The sequence below is a fragment of the Alexandromys fortis genome, unplaced genomic scaffold (genome assembly GCF_014885135.2).
Source record: "Alexandromys fortis isolate MF-2015 unplaced genomic scaffold, M_Fortis_MF-2015_v1.1 scaffold_238, whole genome shotgun sequence".
Classification (NCBI taxonomy): Eukaryota; Metazoa; Chordata; class Mammalia; order Rodentia; family Cricetidae; genus Alexandromys; species Alexandromys fortis.
This window is the reverse complement of record NW_026068126.1, coordinates 11,283-36,358: the sequence shown is the minus strand read 5'-3', so window position 1 is coordinate 36,358 and position 25,076 is coordinate 11,283. Positions and strand designations below refer to the sequence as shown.

Genomic DNA, 25,076 nt, shown 5'->3' with positions numbered 1-25,076 from the left:
TCTGAATTCTGAGTCTGCCCATGTGTAATTTTCCATACACTTTTATACCCCAATATAAATAGGGAAGAAGGCAAAAGACTGCTTTAACATGATACAAAGGACAACCAGAACAGTTATGCTTCATCAAGTTATTATTTCTTGAGAAAAACAATCTGTTGTGTAGGCAGTGAACACACCCTAGACCAAGTATCCTGACCCTACTTCTTAGATCAAACCTCCTATTTCAAAAAAAGGAGCAGAAGTATATTTGAATTCTCGTTTGGTCAAGGTAAAGTGGACTTACTTCTTTGGGCCATCTTAATGTCCTGAACACCAAGCAACCACACCTTAGGTCAAACTCTCTGACCTTCTGACAAGGTGGAATAGGTTCACATTTTTGAGCCTCCACATAGTTGCCTCCATTTCTTGGTTGTAGTTCCCAGGGCTAACTGTATAGCACACAGGGCATGCAATATTTGGAGACAGAAAAGAGTGGACTGGAGCAGAGTAGGCTCTGGTTCAGTTCCCGCCACACCCAAACTCAATGTTGCCCAATTCATCAGCTGAGTGACTTCCATTGCCATGAAGCATAAGACTCAGGGTGCGCTGCTTCCCAAACCCCTCAGCTACTGTACAAGTCAGGTGTGCACAGGAGAGTCCACCTACTCCAGAGTCCAGGCTCATCAGGAATTTTTCACTGGTCCCTTACTACCAATGTGTTCTAAATCAATGTCCTGCAGCATGCATAGGGGCGCTGTGTCTCACTAGACTCCAGTAATTTGGGAACCAATGGAAAGTGAATCTCTCTTCCCAGAGGAATGAGATGTAAGAACCCACAACATCTGCTAGGAAAAGATAAGTAAATAATAAACTTCAAATTTTAAAGAAATCCTAAAATGTGTAAATCTTTCCATTGTCATTTAAGGTATGACTTAGGGATCAGATAGGGGAAGTGTAGGTGTTAAATTGGGGTGTGAGGGTCATATTAGACATAATCTACACAGTGGGCCACCTCTCTATGTAGTCAGCCTTCAGCAAAGAATTCTAGTAAGGGGAGAGTGGAAATGGCATTAATGCCCCTATTCACCCCAGCACTAATTGCTGGAATTAGGACTAGGACCTAAAAATACACATTGAAAAAGGAACATAGATTCTCTGTCAGAATAAAGAACACAGCCGCTTTTCCGCCCGCTCCCCGCTCACCCCTCCCCCCGAGCGCAGCTCCGGCTGCACCGCACTCGCTCCGCGCTGTCAGGCTAGCGCCGCCGTCCCCAGACGCCACCATGATCATCTACCGGGACATCATCAGCCATGACGAGCTGTTCTCCGACATCTACAAGATCCGGGAGATAGCAGACGGGCTGTGCCTGGAGGTGGAGGGCAAGATGGTCAGTAGAACAGAGGGTAACATCGATGACTCGCTCATTGGTGGGAATGCTTCCGCTGAAGGCCCAGAGGGCGAAGGTACCGAAAGCACAGTAGTCACTGGTGTTGACATTGTCATGAACCACCACTTACAAGAAACCAGCTTCACAAAAGAGGCCTACAAAAAGTACATCAAAGATTACATGAAATCACTCAAAGGCAAACTTGAAGAACAGAAACCAGAAAGAGTAAAGCCTTTTATGACTGGGGCTCCAGAGCAAATTAAGCACCTCCTTGCTAATTTCAATAACTACCAGTTTTTTATTGGTGAGAACATGAATCCAGATGGCATGGTTGCTCTCCTGGACTACCGTGAAGATGGCGTGACTCCATACATGATTTTCTTCAAGGATGGCCTAGAGATGGAGAAATGTTAACAAATTGGATCTATCACCTGTCACCATAACCGGCTGCTGCTTCCCATCCATACAACACCAGGACTTAGGACAAATGGGACGGATGTCACCTTGAGCTCTTATTTTGACCATGATTTATCTGGAGTGGAGACATTGGTTTTCTCTTTTCCTTTATTTTTTTCTTTAAAGAAAAAACATGTCGTGTAGGTTGTCTAAAAATAAAGTGCATTTAAATTCAAAAAAAAAAAAAAAACACAGCCATGGAGACTCTGAAATGAGATATCCATCACTGTTTAGAGTTCAATGGATGGGAACTGCAGTGTTCAGTTTCCTCCTAGGAGTACGGAGCCATTAGCGGTCCAGGCTTCTGGCCTCAGAGGAGGAACTGCAGACATTCCTTCTGCCATCTGCTGGCTTAGCACTACACACTGCCCCCTGAGCTCTTTTGTTCTGATGGCTTCCTTCTGACTGGTCCTGAAAACACCCTGTTCTGCAGCCGTCAACAATATTGTGAATGTTTCACTGCTATGCAGAAACAGCAGCGGTGTACAGCTGCTCTTGACACCGGAACACACAACCCTTGACCATCTGAAGTAAGTCAGGCATTACGTGAGGGAGGGGGCTTTTCCTCTTGTCCTCATCTGGGCTTCCCACTCCCGGGCTGAAGCACTCGGGATGCCGCTGAGTTTGTCCTGAGAGGTCTGAAAAGAACAGAATTCTCAGGACTCTTGGTTTCTACAGAACAGAGAGGGAGAATGAGATGGCTTGAACATTTATTTGTTTCTACCTTCAACTACACTACATGTTCATAGATTATTTCACATCAATTGATACTGAGTAGGTGTGTGTGTGTGTGTGTGAGAGAGAGAGAGAGAGAGAGAGAGAGAGAGAGAGAGAGAGAGAGAGAGAGAGAAAGAGAGAGAGAGAGAGATTACTTTCCAAAAGTCTATACCAGATGTTGGTCTTCAAACCTGCAGGCAAATAGCACAGCACGCTGCTCCTTCCTGTCTATCCCAAGTAGATGTCACCAACCAATGAAGCTTTTTATTTCCTTGATGTTTGAATGTTTCTCATCTCAGCCTCTTGTATAGTGAGGTCCAATCAAACAGAGTGATGTCAGCTGACTCTCTTCCCACTTTAGGAAAGATTTGTCTGAAAAAGGCAGATTCTTTTTCAAATGGGGTTGCATTCATCACAGAGGCATGCTGTGATTCTCCTGATCTTCAGGATCATACAGCATCACCCAAGACACTGAGATCATGTTTATGTGATAACAAGGCGGTGCTGCCTTGAGCCGCCACACCCTTCACAGCAGCAGCCACTGATAACGTGTTCATGCATTGTGTCAGCTTCTTGTCCATTCTACACACTTTTCTGTGGACTGAACTCAATTACAGCAGATTGCAGACCCTGCCTTCTGGCTCAGGAAGCAGCCACCAACTCCCAAAGCCTAGGAAACCCCGAGTGTTGCCATCTCTTCTGCCTCAGGTACAAGTAAAAAGGTAACAGTTGCCTGAGGTTTTCTGTCCCACCAGGTCCCCAAGAAATCACACAGAGGTCTACATTAACTATAAACTGATTGGCCTAGTAGCTCAGACTTCTTATTAACTCTTATAACTTATATTAGCCCATTATTCTTGCCTATGTTAGTCACATGGCTTGGTACCTTATTCAGCGAGGCAGTCACATCTTGCTCCTTCTGTGACTGGGTCAGGATTGCAGAATAAACTTTCTTCTTTCCAGAATTCTCCTGTTCTCATCACCCCACCTCTACTTTCTGTCTGGTTGTCCTTCCTGATTCTGGACAATCAACATTTATTTAAAATATAATTGACAGAATTGTCCCACACCAGGTAATCAGAGCATATGCTTCCTTCTCTCACTATTCTGCCGTCCTGATGCTCACTGTGGGTGTTATAACAGATCTATTTACTTTCATTTTATATGTATGAGTATTTCCTCTGCATGTATGTAAGTGCACCACTACTGGTGTGCCTGGTATTTGCAGAGGCCAGACGATTGCACCAAATCCCCTGGAACTGGAATGACAGCCAAAGAATTGTAAACCACCATGTGGATGCTAGGAACCCATGGCTTCTGCAAACGCAGTAAGCATCCTGAGCCACTGAGCCATTTCTTCAGCATCAGAGGAGCGGCTTCTTAAGGAAGGTAAGAAAGGAGTGTTGCTCCTCTGTGTAGGTATGGTTGAGTGCTTGGGCTGAGAAAATGTTGAGGCATAAAGTCTGAAGGGACTATCCTGTAGCCCTTGCATCTCCTCTCCATACTTCCAACTGACACCCCCTTTCCAGCCTGTTTTGATGCTGCCAAAGCCTTTAGACTGAGCCACAGCCAGAAGAAGCTTGGTGGATGCGCAGGCTGTTGTTCCTCCCTCCCTCCCTGCAACAGTGGATCTGGAAAAGCCTTTCTCAGAGAGCAGTGTGCTTGCTCTCCTACTGCTGTTGCCTGTGTTTGAGCTGATGTTTCTTGCCTGGAGCTCTTATTTCAGACTAGAGTAAATTATTTACCGATGTGAACAACCAAGCCTTGTGTTATTCAAAGCATAAACCTGAAATATCCAAGCAGTCAGACATCACCAGCTGACGATGTTTATGCTTTGTAGATAGAGACAGATCAAAGGGTGATGCATAATTATCCTAACACAATGTCATCTTCCCAAGTGGAAGGAGGAGAAATACAGCTTTCCCTGGTGACTAGGTAGTACTTAAGGATACATGCAGCAAGTGAGTACGTGCTGGCTTCTCTTCCTTAAAGCTTCAGCATCTAGAAGGAACAGGGAGGGTGTCAGCAGCTGGCCTGGCTAGAAAATGGTCCTAGCTTTTGTCTGTATATCAACAGCCCTCAGACTGTTCTCATCACCTGGGGGCCCTGTCTGCTGCTTCCTCTACTTTTGCTGATCCCAGGCCACAAGTTCCTGGAATCTGTGCCCATTTTTCTTGCCTTGAGGAAGCTGATAGTAACAGAGACGTTGTCTGTCTTCTGGGTGGCCTCTGTTAGAGCAGGAAAGAAAAGTGGCTGCTGGAACAGTGGAAGAAGTGACCAAGAAACTGGGTGTTGAGTGACATCGGTCTGGATTTGAGTCCTGTTCAAAGATGTTTGCTGTGTTACCGTTGGGCAAGTTCCTGATTCTTAATTTCTTCATGTACAGAATAAGGATTTTTCACAAAAATGGATTGAGAAAATTGATATTAAAATATCAATGCAAAGGAGTCAGCATAGTCTCTGTTTATCAGTTAAGCAAGACAGTGCCATTGCTGTTGCTGGGCAGATCTGAAAGCTTTCTGTAGCTCTAGGAAGCACTGTTGTAGACAATACTATACTTGTATGCCCTGGAAAAGGCGGGTTCTGTGTAAACCTAAGTCTTGCCAAACAAGTTTGAAAAGAATAAAGAGGGTCTCAGTGCAATGAGGAGAAATGAGTCATCCCAAGTTCATATGTCAGCACTTTCTCTTTCTCTTTCAAAATGAACATAACTCGGGAACCTGAAGGGACTCTGGTGTGCAAAGGACATCTAAGGCTCACCTTATCTGTGCATGCCTGCAAAGAGGATGCAGATCCACAGGCTCACAATCCCAAACATGGCTGTCTAAGGCTGAACCTGAGTCTGGACAAAAATAGAGCTCAATTCAGTGGCTGTATGTCTTTATCAGTGGGGGTGAAGTATTAGTCAAAGTGGATACATAGCAGTTGTCTCAAAGTCTTTTTGCCTACCTAGGTAGCCTCCTTTGAAACACAGAACAGTGGTGAGTGACATATACATATATACAGTATAAATACACACACATACATATAAAACATACATGTCTTGTGCACACACATATGTTTTGTAGAATATTATTTTAAGATATGCTACATTTGTTTATGCTATGGAACATTTGTTTAATGATGTGAGGTGTGTTGCATTCTTTTATGTTGCATTTGTTTAACTCTGTGAAGCTGTATTACTGTACCTGTCTAAAATACCCAATTAGTCTAACAAAGGGCTGAATGGCCAATAGCAAGGCAGGAGAAAGGATAGGCAGGGCTTGCAGGCAGAGAGAATAATAGGAAGAGAAATCTGAGAGAGAGAATTAAGGAACAAGAAAAGGAGGAAAAGAAGACCCCAGGGGACAGCCATCCAGTCATACAACCACACAGCCACACAGCTACACAGTCATACAACCACATAGCCACTCAGCCACCCAATCACACAGCAACCCAGCCACACATCCACCCAATCACACAGCCACCCAGCCACATAGCCACCCAATTACATAGTTACCCAGCCATCCAGTCACACAACCACATAGCCACACAGTCACCCAGGCACCCAGCCACCCAGACACACAACCTCACAGGCACACAGCCACATAGTCACACAGTCAGTCATGGAGTAAGAATGAAAGTAAGATACACAGAAGTAAGAAAAGGAAAAATCCCAGAGGCAAAAGTAGTCAGGATAATTTAACACAAGTTTACTAGAAACAAGCCAAGCTAAGGTCGGGCATTCATAAGAAAGAATAAGTCTCCATGTCTTTAGTTGGGAGCTGGGTGGTGGGCCCCCAAAGAACAAAGAACCAAAATAGTAAGGAGTAGAAATCAACCAACAATACATATGTATATGTGTATAGGAATGTATAAATATGGATAAGACCATATGTGGTATATAAGAACACAAAATATATAAGAATATGCTATAAATATAAGTATATAAGATATATATATATATATGATGTATATAGATATATAAAACAAGTAAATATGTATGATATACCCAAGTATGTAAACTATGTAGATATAAATGAATACATGCATTGTTAGAGGGAGAGGAAGTGATTTAGGAGCGGGCATTTGGAAGGTGGGTGGTCCTAAGATAAACCACATTCTAGGCAGAGAACTGGAGAGAACTAGTGTGGCTAAGTGCAAATTCCAAGCTCTAGAACCAGGGATGCTGGCACTATCGGTCCAAGCCAACGACCTGAGATGCTGTAGGCCCTGGAGTCTGAAGATGAACTGAGGCTTTATCACCCAGGAGCATGAGAGCAAGAGTGTCTGAGCTCCAGACATGAGGGGTCCAATTGCCCTTCCTTTGCTTTTAGCTCTATTAGTTCCCAGCTGATTGGCCATTGCCTACTATGCCTTTCAGTCACAGCCCCTGACTTGGATGCCATCTCTTCCAGGAACAGATTTGTAGATGCGCCAGAAAGGATGTCTTATAGCCGTCAGGGTACCCTGTAACCCAGTCAAGCTGACACATAAAATTGGCTACACAGGAACTTTCTCAGACGCTGCTGCTAACAGACCTCTTAACTTCTATGTGACTGTGTCCGTCCCCCCCCCCCAAGAAGAAAGGAGACCATTTATCTCCTTATCAAAAGAAATGAAAGTGACCAGCACTCCACAAGATCCATCCACACAACATCATGGTTCTAAGATCATCCTGGCAAGATATACACCATCTATACAGCAGCACCTCTCTAGGTGACAAGCATACAATATGTGTGTATCAGATGCTGGCGTTTAAGCTTCCAGACATGGTAAGAAGGTGTATGGCTCCAAGCTGAATGCCAAGTCATATTAACCAAAAAACATGTGTTAAACAGAAACACTTCAGCTATCGATGAACTGGAAATCCCAGCAGTAGGTTGGTTGATTCTTGGTACCTGTCTTCTGTCTCTATTATTGGTCCCTGGGATCCTGGCTCCTTGGCCCTGGTAAAGTCACATTCACACCTACAGATTCTGTTCCCTGTAACTCCAGCCACTTCAGTATTTATCAATGTATGTTTTAGTGTGTGCATGTGTATATGTACATGTGTGTGTGTATGTGTGCACACGTGTACACATGCGTGCATGTGAGGCCAGCAGAGAGTATAAACTCCCCTGGAGCTGGAATTGCAGGTGAGCCACATGAGAGGGGTGCCAGGAACTGAATCAGGTCTTCGGGAAGAGCAGCAAGCACTTTTAACTGCTAAGGCATTTCTCCAGACCCTGCTGCCGTCTCTAGGCTGGTTTTTCAATTTCTAAAGAACTCAGAGGTGGCTTTTTTGAGATCTCTGTCCTTTTGGCTCATCATGCTATTGATACTATAGATGCTTGAGATGTAGTGAGTGCTAGGCAGTGGGAAAGTTTAAGTTGATAGCTACCTTGAAGCTCACTGATTGGTGGTGATCATTTCATCTCTCCAGGTAACATGCTCTTGAGGCAAGAGATTTAATATTTGTCTTGCTGGGGTGGATTTTCTTTTAAGGAACCAAATTGTTCTAGAAATGACCTAGTAGTTTAATATAAATCAGTACCATCTAAAAATAAGTTATGCCATCCATTGATAATATACTTCAGAATTATAGCTAGGCTAGGTCCACTTTAGTAACATTTCTTCATCTAGATACTCAAAGTTCTTTTAAGGGAAGTCCTCAAGCTTCCCAGCTTGCCCATCCTTAACAGCTATTTTCTCTACACTATTATCTGAAAGCAGAGACATGTGGCTGCCGGGGACTCTCGTATAAATTCTCAAGCTGTCTGTAAGTGTAAGCAGGCACTGACATTGCACTGTGTGATTTCTCTTGGAAGGAGATTGCCAGAAGATCAGAGGAAAGATGAATTTGAGGCTTAGTCCTTGCTTCCTATAAGCTCCAGGAGATGAAGTGAAAAGACAAAATTCCTTTATAATAAGGAACCAGAATTATAAATACAACCAGACACTATGCTTTTTTCACTCATTTCACCAGGGAAATGATTAAGAGGAAACTAACTGCAATGTGCTGTTTTATTATGGTTATTTTCAAGGCAGAGAGGAGGAGGCAGTCTGAACCAGAGACTTACAAACCATATCACGTTGAATGGGACTAAAAGTCAAAGCCCAATATGGTGAAGAGACACAAGTGAACTGCAGTTCTCAAGTTCTCTACAAGCTGTAGGGACCATCCTCTCATCATGGAAGAGGGGGTCACTCAGAGCTGTGTCACTCCCAAGGCTGGCTTCTGGCCACTTCCTCCCAGTTTCCACATGCACCAAAGATTTCTGATCCTTTGTCTCTATCTGTGGATTGAACAGATTGTTGGACATTTGGCATTTTCTGGTCAAGGAAGCCATGAGAATGAATGCCTCCTTTGCGTTCCTTATTGTAGTGTCTTCCCAAGAACATAGGACTTGCTGTGCTTCATGGCTTGAACTTGGGTTCTGTCATTTATTGATTGTATATCTTGGAGCACATAATTTCACCTCTTTGGGCCTTGTCTGTCTCCATTTATAAAATCCCAAGAATGGTAGTATTTGCCATGAGAATTAGCATTAAGCTTGGAAGATGACACAAATCTAGTAAGAACTGCAGTCACGTTACTGCTGTTGCAACCGTCATCATTTCCATGGCTACCATGACTGTCGGTGTAATAACCACATTTTCATATTTGCATGTAGCTGCACCATGTTGCAAAGATGTGATTGCTAGAAAATAATTTTGAAATTTTTGACAAATCTGAAGAAAAAAGGAAGAAGAAATTTAAGAAAAGGAATTTTATCTTCATTGGAACAATCCCTGGTGCATAGTAATCTTTGGGTAGTATCACACACATGTGTGCATGTCTGCACACACACACTACTTTAAAGATAGATTGTTATATAACCAGTAACTCAGTGAGAACCAAATCTTGACCTATTGTCTAGGTCTCAAACAACCCCTCCCTCCACTTGTTCCTCACAATGCCAGCAGAAAAGCTGTTTCCACCTGTGACTCTCACAGCGGGCTTCCCAGGTGATCACACTGCTGGTAAATCACTCTAGAACTTCCCTTTGAGTGACAGCACACGTTGATGAAATTGTCTTTGATCTCTGCCATTAACAAGTCATGAGCTGTGGAACTCAGTGTAATCCTCAGGCTGTGGCAGAGAAGGGCACACTCTTTAATGCTCCGGATTAGTTTTGCAAGCTGATTTGTTTTTGCTTTCACATTATGACAACAATGATTAATTTCAACCAAATTATCATTTCATTGTTAAGACACCATGTTGTTCTAAGCACTTTCTTATGGATTAGTATTGATGCTAGGGCTTCTCGGAAAGCCCAACCAATGAAGCGAACACTTCCCAAGATGTTTATGGATGCTCTCCTATTGATTTAATTAAAGATCACTGTGCCTAATGCAATTAATTCAGTTGCCCTTTCTGCCAGGGAAGTTCTTATACTTTGGAAACGTAAGCACCAGAACTAAATTGCTTTGGGGATAATGAATTGCAACTCTGAAGGAAATGGCTGTCAGGGTATAAAACCTTGAGTCAACTGAGACTTTAATTATGGGATTACCCCTTTTATTTTAGAGCAGTTGATAGTTGCTCGCCTTCTAGACCAAATTTTTATTGACCTACAGGTTAAATATCCCATGCAATTTTGTCAAACATACATTCAGTTCCTTATTTGAGGGATTGTCTTGAGCCTGGGGCATGAAAAATTGTGACGCACACATCAGTACAGCACATGACCGGCATTTGCATATGTTACAATGAGGAGAGAGGGACAATAAAAGCATGCAAAAAACTTAAAGACACACAACAGCTGTATCCTTCTACATCCCATCATGAACACAGGAAGTGTCTATGAGGCTCCATGCTTTCTGCAAGAAGTATTGACTCTTAATGGTTGCTGGAAGAGGATGTAATTTTAATGGATGGTGTATCCCTGAAGGGCTAGTTGCAAAGAGGAGGGGCTTCAGATGGAAGAAAAGAGATCTAGCAGACAGTGGTGGAGATAAGCAGAGTCAGAAGACAGTGCACATATGTATGAAACTCTCAAAAGAAATGTATCAAGTCTAGATCATACATTGAGAGGTTGACTTTGGAAGCTGAGAAACAATTTCTAGAGAGAAAAAAGATCAGTGGAGATGCCCGGGTGCTTGGAAACAAGACGAGGGGAATCTCATCTAAAGTTTTCCAACTTCTAAATTAGTCAAGCCATGAAGAATCAGCTAAGTGGAGAGTGGGTTAATGACAATGACAACACTACTACCAATAACAATCATCTCATTGAGGGCAGTCTGTGTGGCGTGGAATGGCTTAGTCATTTTATATCCAGTAACTCTTAATATTCCAATGGCTTTATGAAGCTGCCTAGATTTTGGAGCATGTCAAAACAAGTGCACAGGGAGAAAAGCCCTCACTGTAACCAGCAGCCTAGAATGTTCTCTGATGATTTTTACTGCTCAGGAGTAACACAGAGAAGGTGTATGGTTTGCTGCATTATCTCTGGCTGGATTGTGCCAGGCAAGTGTGGCGGAGAGAGAGAGGAGACACAGTAAGTCTCCTTATTTAGGAGACACTAAGTACATGGCACCTGGAAGTAGTTATTATTAGTGATGGGCCTGGAGAGCTAAATAGGGTCATAATAGGAGTAGGAAGGCGAGAGGATTGCTAAAGGAGGGAAGAGGCTTAAGCAGTGTAAACAGAGTGAAGTCACAGCAAAGCTAAAGGTTGTTACAGTGACTCAGTAGATTCAAACAGAAAGGAATTGGCAGTCGTGAGGTAGGGAGATGACAGCTGTAAGTCTGTGGAAGGATGAGGCAGAGATCAGTGATAGTAAGTTCCAAGAGTGCCCTGAAATGCTAGTTGAATTACAGAGGAGGTGCAAGAATACATATGAGAACTGCATTTATGAGACGAGCACCTGGCAGAGATCAACTGGAGAAGGGATCTAGCCACTCTGGAGAGATCACGAAGGCGTGGCTTTGAAGTCATCTGTGAGGAAGTAGGCAGGTGGGGGAGACATTTTTGTTGGATTGGTGGGATCTCCAAATGATTAGATGCACTTTTAGGTGTGTCTGTGGTGAAATTCCCAGAGATAATTAGGTCTTGAGGGGTCTGATGTAGTGAATGGGTCAATCATTCAAGGATTCGTGAAATTCTTGGGAGGTGGTAAAAGGTAGGAGGAGGGATCTTTGGAAGAAGTAAATCCCTTGGGCGTGTCCTTGGCTTATGCCTTCCTGTATTGGCCTTGCTTCATACTCATAGCTAAATGAATGATTTCCCTGCCCATACTCCTTAGTCATTGTATTCCACAATTACACAGTGCCAAGTGGCCGTGGACTCGGAGGCCATGAGCCAAAACAAGTATTTTCACTCTTGAAGTTGTTTTGTGGATTTTGTTACATCTGCATATACACAGTACCATGGTGCGCGGGTGTCTTATGTTTGTGTGAGCTCAGGGAGAGCCAAAAAAAGAAGCACATCCAGAGGCCATGGCCACTACGTGGATAATGGTCTACTTTGAACACTGAGAAGTACTTGGTTGGTGGCGAGGCAGACATAAAGTCTGTGATATTTTTTAAAGTTTTAAGAAAAATCAAAATGTCTATATGGTGTGTAGATAAGGGTCTTCATAGGATGCTTTCAATGTTTCATCTTCTATGAGGAGCAATTTACATTTGACCAGGTAACTAATTCACTGTAGGGTTTGTGGGAGGAAAGAGTGTTTAAGCGAAGGGATGGCTTCGGAAGTTTTGGGAAGCCATTACAGTATAAGAAGTGAAGATGAACCCTACCAGGATTAGAAATAACTGAAGTGGTACTTCCTGGCCAGACTGGAGAGTCTGCTGAGCCAGGACATAAATAACAGTGCTGTTAGACTACGAACACCTTCGGCACTTTCCAGAGCTGTGGCTGTTGTCCCCACCAGTGTTGTTCATCTTCGTGTTGAGTGCTCTCAGTGTAACACTTAGCACTTTCTTCATCTCCACTCACATGAAAGAGTGAATTGGGTTGCAGAGGAGAAAACCACGCTTACCCAAGATCAAACTAAGTGCAGAAATCAAATGAACTGGTGCGGAGGGTCTTTCACTGAGTGGACAGCAGATGTGAAGAGAAGGATGCATGCATCAGGAAGGTGGGGAAGAGGACAGCTCTGAGAATCTCAGCAAAGCCGCTCTGTGTGCTCTCAACATGCAGTTCTGGCCATTGCTGGATTTTACCACTGGTTAAGCAAGGATTTATTGAATACAGTCTATGAGTCAGACACCTTGCCACGAATACAAATGTAGATAAGTAGACAAAAACAGAGCTGATCCTGATTCCAGGAGAGTATAGAATGTTCTAGAGATCTAGATCAAATAATTATGCAGACAAATGTGTAATTATAGTGTGGTTAGTGTTATAGGAAGGTACCTGGTGCAAAGGTGAATGGACAAAGTTGCCCCAGTAGAGCAGATCTAAGAGGGTCTGCTGATAGTATGTCCACTGAAATACCAGAATCTTAAGGGGAAGAGCAGAGGTACTGGTGTTCCAGGTAGAGGCAACAGAACGGATGAAAGTCTTTCTGCAAGGCACACCTGCTGTCAAAAATGTCATGGTCATAGCATCTTGGGGCAGAAATGGTTTATGTCATTTTGTAGCTTATAGTTCATCCTTCAGGGAAGTTAAACAGAACAGGAACCTGGAGTCAGGGACTAATGCCTGGAACAGCCCTGCTTACTGGCTTGCTCTCCCTCATTTACTCCATCTGCTTTTGTTTTGTTTTGTTTTGTTTTGTTTTGTTTTGTTTTTCGAGACAAGGTTTCTCTGTAGCTTTGGTGCCTGTCCTGGAACTAGCTCTTGTAGACCAGGCTGGCCTCAACTCCCAGAGATCCGCATGCCTCTGCCTCCCGAGTGCTGGGATTAAAGGTGTGCGCCACCACCGCCCGGCCCTCCATCTGCTTTCTTATAGCATCCAGGACACCAGCCTAGAGGTGGCACTGTCCACAGTGAGATGGACCCTCCCACATCAGTCATCAATCAAGAAAATGTCCCATAGGTTTTCTCACAAGGCAGTCTTGTGGGAACATTTGCTTAATTGAAATTCTCTCTTTCCAAATAAGTCTAGCAGCACACCTGGTGAGTTCAGAAGCCATAGAGGGCTAGCATGTAAGCACTGGAATGAAAACTTACATAGCATGACATGAGATGTGAAATGGCCATGATGACTCAAGTGAGACTTGCTGGGACCTTATCTGAAGGCCATCAGGGAGCCCTGTGCATCCTTGAAGTAGGGAGAGGGTTGGGAATTTCACACTTTCCTTTCCAAAGGGTCACTATAGATGAACCACTGCTCATGATTAGGAATAACTCAGTTTCTGGTTACAGCTTCAAAGACGGAGTCACACTAGTCCAGTTTGGGCCAGGAGTTCATCCTGTTCAAACAACATATAACAGAAGGGTCAGGTTGTATAAGAGAACAACAGTTGCTGAGAAGCCACCTTAGGGGAGTTTTCAGAAAAGATGAACCTGCGGGACACTGCTAATGATGACAGCACCAGTTGCTGCCATTTACCTCAAAGGTCCCACGGACCCAGGCTGGTAAATGGTCTCATCGCAACATCAGTGTAAACCCAAGAAGTAGAAGTAGATGCTTACTGTTTCATAGAAGTCAAAATGAAAAGTTGAGCACATTACAAATCAGGAATGAGAAGTTCTATTGTCTACATACTCTTCAATATTTCCCACCAAACCCCACAACCCCCCTTATTAAATGGGTAATTGTTTTATTATTATTTATAACTCCTGAAAGAAATAAAAGGAATGCTTAGTCGATAACCACACATTGCTGTGGTGGGCTAAGATGGGTGTGTTCCCACAAACTGCTCTGATAACAACCTCACAGCTAAAGTAGTGCTCTTGTCTCTTTCATAGTCAGCATAGCAAGCCTCTGAGATATCAGGCATTGTAGGTAGGGTACTCACAGGCATGCAGGGTGGACATGAAATCGAAGCCCATCTGGTTGGCCTCAGAGTCCAGACTCTGTTCTGTCTCTTCTCTTCCTCCCTGCTTTTCTTCCTCCACCTTCTCCCCACTCTCCTCCTCCTCCCAACACACCTCCTCTTCTTGCTCATCTTCTCTCCCTCTCCTACCTCTCTAAATATGTCTGAAGAAGAAAACTATCACTGAGATCATCATCATCCATGAATCCATTTAAAATTTTAACTTATGATCATTGTGTGTATATGTATGCATGATGTGTGTGTGTGGAGTACATGTGCCATGGTATGTGTAAACAACTCAGTTGCTACTGCGGAATTGGTTCTCTGCTTCCACCTTTACCCAGGTAATTGAATCCAGGTCATCAGACATGCACATCTGTACTTTACCCAACGAGCCATCTTTTTGGTCTTGCATTCATTGATTATAATTCTGTGTATACTTTAAAAATGAACCGTAAGACACCATTTACTTTAATTAACAATTCCTCACAATATTGGTGCTATTGTTGTGTCTAATGTACTGGTAAGGAAAGTGAGGCCCAGGGAGATGGATTTCATAGTTGAGAAAACACAGACAGTACCCAGAGGAATCAGGATTCCAGTTAAGATGTCAGGTCCCAGAGCCCTTGCTATTGGGATGTGCCAATAGCTCCTCTGTCTCCTTGTTCCTTTTCAGTCCTTCTCAAATGAACTGTGGGATCTCTCCCCAAAACAGTCTTTGGAACTATCAGTATAGCTAAAGCGCCTATCAGCCCCGGACGCATGCTACTTCCTACCATGACAAGCATACAGATGCAGCTGTGTCCTAGTTTCAGGAAAAAGAAAAAAATAATGTCACAACAAGGGATTGATTTCTGGCATTTTCTGCTTCAGTTATAAACTCCTGGTCTGGAAATGAGTTATTTAGATTGTTAGTAGCTGACAGTCTCCATAAACTGCAGGAGGAGGCTCAGCAGTGACACTGGTTTTCTCTCAGCCATTCTCTCTCTCATACGTGCTCTCTCCAGTCCCTCCCTGTAATTCCCTGTACTGAATGGCCCTAAATTATACATGTACTTTCTGAAGTTTGATGAACATTCTTCCCACCTATTAAATTGCCAGGTTACCAACTCTGACAGAAATCTAGCCCAAGCACACGTAGGAAAATAATGTGCCTTTTGTTCTTCTCTTATCGTGGTTTTCTTCTCATTCTATCATGTATTCCAAGTACTGGGAGAGAGTACTTGCACTATAATCACCTAGTGAATGCAAACTAAGCATCAGTCAGCTGAGGCTCTGGTAGATCACAGATGTTAGAAATTACAGAAAATACAATTCTCATCTCATCACTTAGGACACAGCCTCTCCTCCATGCCCTGGAAGCAATGAGCAGAAAAAGACAGAAGCTGTAATACTCAAACTCAAAAGTAAAGTTGCAAGACAGAGAAAGCAGGAGCCAACTCCACAGCCTGTTGCTGATGTGAGCTCACTTTGGGGACCAGAAGTAAACGTTTTAAGGATGCTCCCCAGGTTCAGTTGAAAGCAAAAGGACGATAACATAGACTGTAAGTAAAGAGCTGGGATAGTGTCATCTCTCGTATGGCCTTAAGCAAAATGGCATGTGTTATGATGCAGGGACGTTTAGGGACATCAAATGACTCAAGTAATGCTGAATCCAAAGGATTCCAATGCCATTAGTATTCTGAAATGCCAAGCCTGTCTTGATCAGCTTACCTCAGTGTTGCTGGTGCTGAAGGGAAGCTCCCTTCCTCAGCTGACAGGAACCTCTAGGGAATGCTGGGACTGCATCCTGTAACTTCAGAATAGCCATAATGAAAGCAGTGCCTTGTTTAAAAACACTAGAACTTGCTACTGTTCATTAAAATGCGGCACCATGAATAAATGGAGACTCCCGTTTGCCTACACTGGTGGAGAGTGTCTCTGCAAATGTCTACTCACCGCTCGTTAGTAAATGGTGACTGCAGCCTGGCTGGACCGAGGTGGCCCTTGACACCCAGGGTATAGTCTCCCACTAATGAGCCCCCCTCCCACATCTATTACCTCCACAACTCTCGAGCATCAGCATTCATTTCTCCTCATGCCTTTATTATTGTTTTTATTAGTAGTTTTGTGGGCACGTTTGTGAGAAAACTAGGTCAGTTCATGAGCACTGAGAGCCACGTGAGCTTGCGCCACATACACCGCCCTCTGCCTTGTGAGACCACGAGGGCTTGAGTCCTGCAGGGAGAATGTCCTACTTTGGTATTGTCAGTAGAACAATGATTTGTACCTAAAGAATGGGAGTCCAGGTACAGATAAAAAGTGAAGGCAAAATGAAATGATCACCCTTGAATTGGGTATTCCGCATTTCCTTGCCCACACAGACTCATGGCTCTCAGGAGTTGTTTAAAGGCAAGCATAGGTACCCTCCTTCCCTCTCTCTGCCTTTTTTCCTCCTTCTCGTTCTTCTCCCATTCTCTCTGCTGGGAATGAAATCCACAACCTTGGGATGGTGTATTACTCCTCCTCTTACTGTGAGGCGGTGTAAAATGAGAACAATTCAAGAAAGGAAGTGGACTTTTATTTGCCCCAGAGTCTGACAGCTGGAGTTGGGCAGCGGGTCACATGACATCCACAGTCAGGAAGAAGAGAGCTGGCCTCAGTTCTCCTTCCCCTTCTGAATAGCTCACAGATCAATGCCATACACATTTAAATCAGCTACCCCTTACTGACAGGCACAGAAGTTTGCCTCCTAGATGATTCTAGAGTTTCATCACGCAGGCAGTCACATTAGCCATCGCAGATGGGCAGAGGCCATCTGCATTTATTTTAAGAAAACAATGCTTTAGGTTGCTAGGAAATTCTTCTCTGGAACTGGATTGATTCACTGAGTGTCATTTGCCTGGGACTAGCAAAAGTACCAACATTCCCTGTATCTTTCACATAAATCACCAGGCAGTAGATGAAGATTAAGTCCTTAGTAGCAGCAAAATGTACCTTCATCAAATTATCAGTTGTTTCTTTGGATTCCTCCATGATGCAGAATCTTGACTGGTGTCTTAGATAGGAGCCGCTATTGATGAACTTTGTTAACAGAGAAAGATGAAGGTTACTTCCCCACCTGTGAGTTTAGTGAAAGTCAGTTCTACGGAGGCTAAGAGTTACCTGAAAGTCTCTGGAGGAGCCTGGGAACAGTAACTACTGGAGCCTTTTCATGAGCTCCAGAAAGGGGGAATCGGGGAACTTCTGGCCTCCGGAGCCTCCAGACTGGAACCCCTCCCCTCGGTGTTTAACTATAATTAGCGAGAACCATCCATATGGCGAGTCTTCTCAGGCCAGATGGGTGGTTGTCAGGCGGCACGTGATCTTTGTTTCACTCTGAAGGAGTCATGAGTAATCCTGGGGATATTAATCTGACAAAGACTATATTTAGCCGCCTTTCTTTGGCTGATTGCATGTCTCTATTTCTTCTCTAGGCATCAGGGGATAGAGGGCATAAGCACCAAGAGAGGTTTTTATTGAAGCCTGAGGAAGCGGGATGCCTCTGGTTGGATTCTACTGGAGCCCACAACCCAATCCTCAGCTTACCTCAGAAAGCCTTGAAGGCAGGAAGTATCAGAACCTCATGTTGTAGTAGAGCCTTTGTGGCTGCCCAGGCAATCTCATAGCTAAGGAGAGAGTGGCTGATTCAGAACAGGTTATGGAGGAAGTCAGAGTGATGGCCACATGGCATCTCTGTGGCTTTATGTAAGGTTGAACTTGAATTTTACATCTCCTCACATAGCATGTGTCTTTATTCTTCAAACCACATGGATGTATATGTTTCTTCTGCTGTGTGCAGTGCAAGAATGCAGAGGCACAGAAAGTAAATTTTGGTGTAAGGGACTACGGATAATCAGAACTCAAACAGAATTCTAAATCTGCTCTGTTTGGCTTCCTTCTCTCCGACTTTCTCCCTGACTCCACATCTTTTACCTCTTAATTTCATTACCCACCTCTGTCCTAATGAGTCCACATCTTTATTTTAAGAGAAAATTAATCTTATTGGCTCTGCTAATAGTCAACATGTTTCTTGGCCACCTTTTTAATCAGGAGATCTCTGTGGTCATTGATCAAGCGATGGATGATGAGTAACAGCCAGACTCCATGGCTCACTCAGTTGTAACCCCGAGATTGGGGCATCTTGGTGGAGAAGGGGTGGCAGTAGAATGATGCTTCTGGAAGAGCGTCCTGGGCATGAAAACACTTTGGGGTGTACACAGAAGGGTCCTTAAGATTTTAATGGGGGAATTCACGTGGAGGTCAGAGTGGAAGCAGGTGTGAGTGGGTGCAACAGAAGGAATCATGGCTGCCAAAGTGTTTGAGTCTATCAGGAAGTTCAGCCTGGCTTTAGCAGTGGTAGGAGGCATGGTGAACTCTGCCTTGTATAATGTGGATACTGGGCACAGAGCTGTCATCTTTGACTGATTCCATGGAGTACAGGACATCGTGGTAGGGGAAGGGACTCACTTTCTCATCCCTTGGTACAGAAACCAATTATCTTTGACTGCCGCTCATAACCACGGAATGTACCAGTCATCACTGGAAGCAAAGATTTGCAGAACGTCAACATCACACTACACATCCTCTTCCTGTAGGAGGCCAGCCAGCTCCCTCGTATCTACACCAGCTTCGGCCAGGACTATGATGAGCGGGTGCTGCCTTCCATCACCACAGAGATCCTCAAATCGGTGGTGGCTCACATTGATGCTGGAGAATTGATCACCCAGCGGGAGCTGGTCTCTCAGCAGGTGAGTGATGACCTCACAGAGAGAGTAGCAACATTTGGACTCATCCTGGATGACGTGTCCTTGACACATCTGACCTTCGTGAAGGAGTTCACTGAAGCAGTGGAAGCCAAACAGGTGGCTCAGCAGGAAGCGGAGAGGGCGGAGAAGGCAGCCATCATCTCTGCTGAGGGCGACTCCAAGGCAGCCGAGCTGATCGCCAACTCCCTGGCCATGGCAGGCGATGGCCTGATTGAGCTGCGGAAGCTGGAAGCAGCCGAGGACATTGCTTACCAGCTCTCTCACTCTGGGAACATCACCTACCTGCCAGCGGGGCAGTCGATGCTCCTCCAGCTTCCCCAGTGAGCCCCACTGCTTGCACCTTCTCAGGCCAGCCAGGCTGTGGCCTCCATCATTCTGAATACACTTTCCTTCTGCCCCACCCCAGAAATCACTGTGAAATTTCATGCTTGGCTTAATGTGAAGGAAATAAAAGCAGACTCACTTCAGATCTGTAATTAACAAATGAAAAAAAAGATTTTAATGACTTCATTGACAACATTATTATTGAAAAAATGAAGCATTTTATTGACCACTTCCTTGTACCAATTTACAAATCCTCACACAATAAAAAAAGGATAGGTTTCAATATCCCTATTTTACAGACATAGCTCTGGATAGAGGCTGGTCAATTCCCATGTGGCTCTTCAGTCCAAATTCCACCACCTCTATTATCACTACATCACATTCTAGGCTAATCAATCCTCCCTAACTTTCTGAGATTGTGAACCAAAGGTCAGGCTCAATACCTCTAAAACATGCATCAGTTATATGAGATGTCCTACTGTATATGTGTTGCTCTTATTGGTTAATGAATAAAGATGCTTTGACCTATATCAGGGCAGAATATAGCCAGTCTGGAAGAGATACATAGGGAGAGTAGGTGGAGTCAAAGAGATGCCATGTAGCTGTCGAGGGAGAAAGACACCAAAAAGCTTATTGGAAGGCCACAGCCTCGTGGTGATACAGAGATTAAAAGAAATGGGTTAATTTAAAATGTAAGAGTTAGTTAATAAGAAGTCTGAGCTAATAGGGCAAACAGCATTGTAATTAATATAGTTTCTTTGAGATTATTTGGGTCTAAGTAGTCAGAAAATGAACCAACAAGCAGTCTCCACTTACAAATGGTGCATCAATGTGGGTCAGCTACGTCCATGTAAAACCTGAGAGAGCTTGGGAGGATATTCTAAACAACAAAAAAAAAGGAGTTAAGCACAGCTTCTAGGTAGCCACATTTTTTTCAAACAGGCTCTGTTTGTGGGCTGCAAGCAGTGGTGCAGTTCCTTTAAGAAATGGCAGCTTCCTGATTCTTGCTGGCAGCATGAACTCTGACCCATTGGGGAGGTCCTGCACTGCAATGGGGCTTCTGAGCAGTGTGCTACTAATTGTTTAATGGTGACATGGATCTGCTGCATCGCTGGAGCTGCAGCTGTGAGATGGCTCACAGAGGCGGTGAACATACCTCTGCCATGTTGGACTGGGCAGAGCAAGCAGGCAGGGCTGTGGAGTTGGTATTAGCTTATACAGCAGTGTAGTATGACAGGGGCAGGCTACATCCTGCCACCCAGCTAGCTTAACCCCCGAAATAACCACATGGAAATTGTATTAATTCAACACTGCCTGGCCTGTTAGTTCTAGCCCCTTATTGGCTAACTCTCACATCTTGATTCAATCCATTTCTAATAATCTGTATTGCCACTTGACTGTGGCTTACCGGGATGAATCTAACCAGTGTCTGTCTCAGGCAGGAGGAGCATGGTGTCTGCCACACTTCCCTTCTTCCCAGCATTCTGTTCTGTCTACTCTGCCCACCTAAGGGCTGCCCTATCAAAAGGCCAAGCAGTTTTCTTTATTAATTAACCAATGAAAGCAACAGATGGATGGAAAATACTCCTACATCATTCCCCCTTTTTCTGTTTAAACAAAAAGGCAGGCTTTAACTTTAACATAGCAAAATTACATATAACAAAACAGTTATAAAGCATGAATTACAGTCACAATATTTATATCTACTTTATCTTTTATCCTAACAATGGAAAACTATAACTATGACTAACTATTCTTCAACTCCATCAAAGACTCCAGAATATGACATTTTAAATGTTTTAATAACTTAGGGCTTTTCATGACAATGAGACACGTCTGCTCCTGGCAGCACCAATCTACTTCAAGAGGAAGATGGGCATTGAAGAGGCTAGAGCTAATGGGCCAAGCAGTGTTTAAAAGAATAAAATTTCCCTGTTATTATTTCCAGGGCTAAGCTAGCTGTGTGGGAGCTAGGGGGGATGAAAAGCAGGCCTGCTTGCCTCATCACTACACCTTGAGGACTTGGAGCTGTTTACAGTAATGTGTCTGTGAGAAGTTCAGAGTCTACCTAAATTCCTAAGTTACTGAGGCTCAGTTTCTCAGCCCCTGGGTGAACGACAGTCAGTAAGTTTCATTCTTGTGCACAGCTCCTGATGTGAAGATGTCTAGGCTGAAACCTGACCACCTCCTGAGTCCTGCCATTCTTTTAACTGTATCACTGACAGTGAAGTACAGCAAGGCCGGACACACACAAGAAACTGGAGTCTCATTGTCAGGTGTAGCCATAGTTCTGGGGAGAAACACCACCTAACCACCGAGGACCACCCGGGAAGCACATAGGTCGGTGGGGAAGACAGAACAGAATGCTGGGAAGAAGGCAGTGAGGCAGACGCCATGATTCTTGGACCCGAGACAGATGTAGGCTAGAATCTTTCCCCGTAAGCCACCACCTCGTGGTGCTACACACATTATTAGAAATGGGTTAATCAAGATGTGAGAGTTAGCCAGTAAGAGGCTAGAGCTAATGGGCCAAGCAGTGTTTAAATGAATACAATTTGTGTGTTGTTATTTTGGGTGTAAAGCTAACCATGCAGGAGCTGGGAAGGATGAAATGTAGGCCTGCTCGCCTCCTCACTACATTGAGGCAAGAGTCATCTTTGATATTTCTAGTCTAGAAATCTCTTAGAGTATGCATTAAAGTTTTTAAAATCATTTACAAACTTTAGCCTTCAGATGCTGGTAAGATTTATCAAGTTCTTATGACTATTGTTCATGCATTTCACTAATAGTAAAATCTTTATGGCAACCATGCTCTGTGACGTATTCACCTTCCTTTCTTCCTTCCTTCCTCTTGTTCTTCTTTTCTTTCAACAAGGTCTGTACATGTATGTAGCCTGTGTTCCTCTTTGTTGTGCCTCCTGAGTATGGAACCACAGACAGGCACCACAGTGTTCAACTCTCATTTAACTTTTTAGCAACACTATGAGGTCTGCTTTCGTTAATGAGGAGGAACTCCTCTATGTGGCACTGCATGTGTGTAACTGAGCTAGTTCTTACCCTAGATGCCAACTGTATTAAAAACCTGATTTCCCCCTCCAAATGTGTTCTTTTTATTTCTTAGAAAATTCTGGGAGTTATCTGCAGGTCATCCTGCCCAGCTGTAAACTATATTTATCTGCTGCTTAGGTGTTATTTGAGATGGGAAATTGTGTGTGTGTGTCTGTGTAGTTCTGTGGACGTGTGTGTGCATGTATGCACATGTGAATATGTATGCATGTGTGTGCAAATGCTTCCATGTTTCTGTGTAGGCACATGGATTTTCTGTGACACAGTAGGATGAGCAGAGGTGTACTCAAGGTAGGCTATGTAGCATCCACCGATGGTTCAGAGAACAAGGTTCACAGTGAGTCCCGAGTGGGCTCTGTCAACTCAGACATCTTCAGTTTTTCCCATCTCCATCTCCTGCTAGATGAGTGTTCTGTGGGAGGCTGTGATGGAGAATCCTAGATTGAGTGATGGGCATGACTTCTGGAATGAATACTCAGCTTCCTGGCACATAGATGAAGTGCAGTATCTTATTCCAGGAAGAAAAGGTGGGTCCCGTTTGTTGACTCCCAGGGTGTGAGGTTTCCTGCTGAGCACTCTGCGGTAATAAACCTGTTTATTTCAGTGTACAATGGGCATCTTTCTGCCTGAGTATTCCTCACAACAGCCCCAAAGGGGAAAGTCCTATTGCCCCAACAGAAAAGCCTAGAAATGACCCCTCTACTAGCAGTGCCCAGACTCCAGTCAGGAGGAGAGTTTTACCTCTTCCTACCATCTGTGACATGTGTCCACGACGCTGCCCCAAAGTTCAAACAGACGAACGATGTCTGCCAGGAGGACATTCTCCTCAGGAATAGTGGAAACATGAGAAGTGTGAGAAAGGGGGATGTGAAGCATGGTCTGTTTGTGTTGTCTAAAGGGCCAGCAGGATGCTCAATGAGTAACAGCTTCTTAGCAAGCCTGAAGATCTGAGTTTGATTCCTGGTACCCATGTAGTGACAGGAAAGAGCCAACTCCTTCAACTTGTCTTCCAGCATTTCATACACTGAGGCATGAGTTTACCTACACACATAAATATAATATACATATACACAAAATTGGTCAATCAAAATCTAACTTAAAATTAAAGACTGATTGTCATTGATAAGGTAAAAACTGTTCTAGTTCTCGCTGTGAAACTCAAGGTAGTATTGGCTTTGTGATCCACAAATGGCTGAATGTTTCCACTCTGCAGTCTGAACATGTGAGTATGGCTAGGGAAAGCAGGTGGAATATGATGTGTGTCTTATGGAAAGCATGACGGACAGGTGTTTCTGTGGCTTCTGTGACACATATAACTGTTGTTATGCCTGACACAGCTGGGAGCTAGATAAAATGGACTTCACGTTTTTTCTTTCCTTTTCTCTATTTTTATTTGTTTGTGTGTGTGCATCTCTCTCTCTGCAGAGCTGTGCATGTCACAGTGCCTGTATGGGGACAACTTGAGAGTCACTTTTCTCACTACCTGTGAGGCCATGAAATGGAACTCAAGTCATCAGGGTTTGCACAAATATTCATCTACATGATAAGACACAGATCAGCTTTACTGAGAAGCGAGGCTTTTGTAATTAATTCTTTGCTATAAGGGTGTGAAATTTTAGCAAGAAAGTATATGAAAGCAATTGTTTCACCAAGGAGAGGCATTCAAAGACTGCACCCCCACCATCCCATTTCTGCTTCTGATGATGGGAATGCCAGGACAGAATATGTGGGTTCTCAGAGGCAAGTCCCTAGACATTCATGACATCTTTTATTCTCCTCCCACATGAGGGCTCTGGACAGCCCTTCTGGACTATACCCTGGGAAATTTCTCTTATGCCCTAGTTGCTTCTCTCTCTCTAAGGGAAAGCTCCACTGCTCTGGGTCTTGAGGGACAGCCAAGGTTCATCTGAACAGTGCAGCTTCCTACATGCTTTGGTGGAGAGACCTTTATCTTTGTTTGGGTTGTCAAACATACGTTTTTTAAAGATTTTCTTATTTTTCTTCAAGGTGTATTTGGCCTACATGTAAGTATAATTACTGTGTGTATGTGGTCCCCATGGAGGCCAGAAGAGGGCATCAGAGCTCCTGGGATTGGAGGTAAACCACTGTGTGGGTGCTGGGAACTGAACCCAGGTCCTCTGAAAGAACAGCAGGTACTGTTAACTGCTGACTTATCTCTCTTTCTCTCAAACATACTTTTAAATAACATTGGAAGCTTTTTTGGAAATATGTGACTCTGAGATCCACAGGAATTCCTCGGCCATTTAGAGTAATTGAGCCATTTCCTGGGTGTGATTGCTTCCACTCTTGCATGTTCTCACTTGCTTTTGCAATATTTCTCCAGCAAAAAAAAAAATGTAGATTTCTCTGCAAGAGACTGACCAGTCCGTCCACTCTTCACAGGTATGGAGCAGGTTCATTGTGACTT

General features: G+C 43.9%; 1 protein-coding gene and 1 pseudogene across 1 annotated transcript; both read left to right on the top strand.

Annotated features, from left to right (window-relative positions):
- Positions 1-1,178: 1,178 nt before the first annotated feature.
- Positions 1,179-1,799, top strand: LOC126490689 (translationally-controlled tumor protein). The gene has a single exon (XM_050125796.1). It carries the CDS (start codon positions 1,263-1,265, stop codon positions 1,779-1,781), a length of 519 nt encoding a protein of 172 aa, XP_049981753.1. The 5' UTR covers positions 1,179-1,262; the 3' UTR covers positions 1,782-1,799.
- A 16,995-nt stretch (positions 1,800-18,794) lies between these two features.
- Positions 18,795-19,582, top strand: LOC126490686 (prohibitin 1-like; annotated as a pseudogene).
- Positions 19,583-25,076: the final 5,494 nt, after the last annotated feature.

Excerpts from the sequence above, each read along its gene's own strand:
- LOC126490689 (XM_050125796.1), top strand. The coding sequence starts at position 1,263 with ATGATCATCTACCGGGACATCATCAGCCATGACGAGCTGTTCTCCGAC.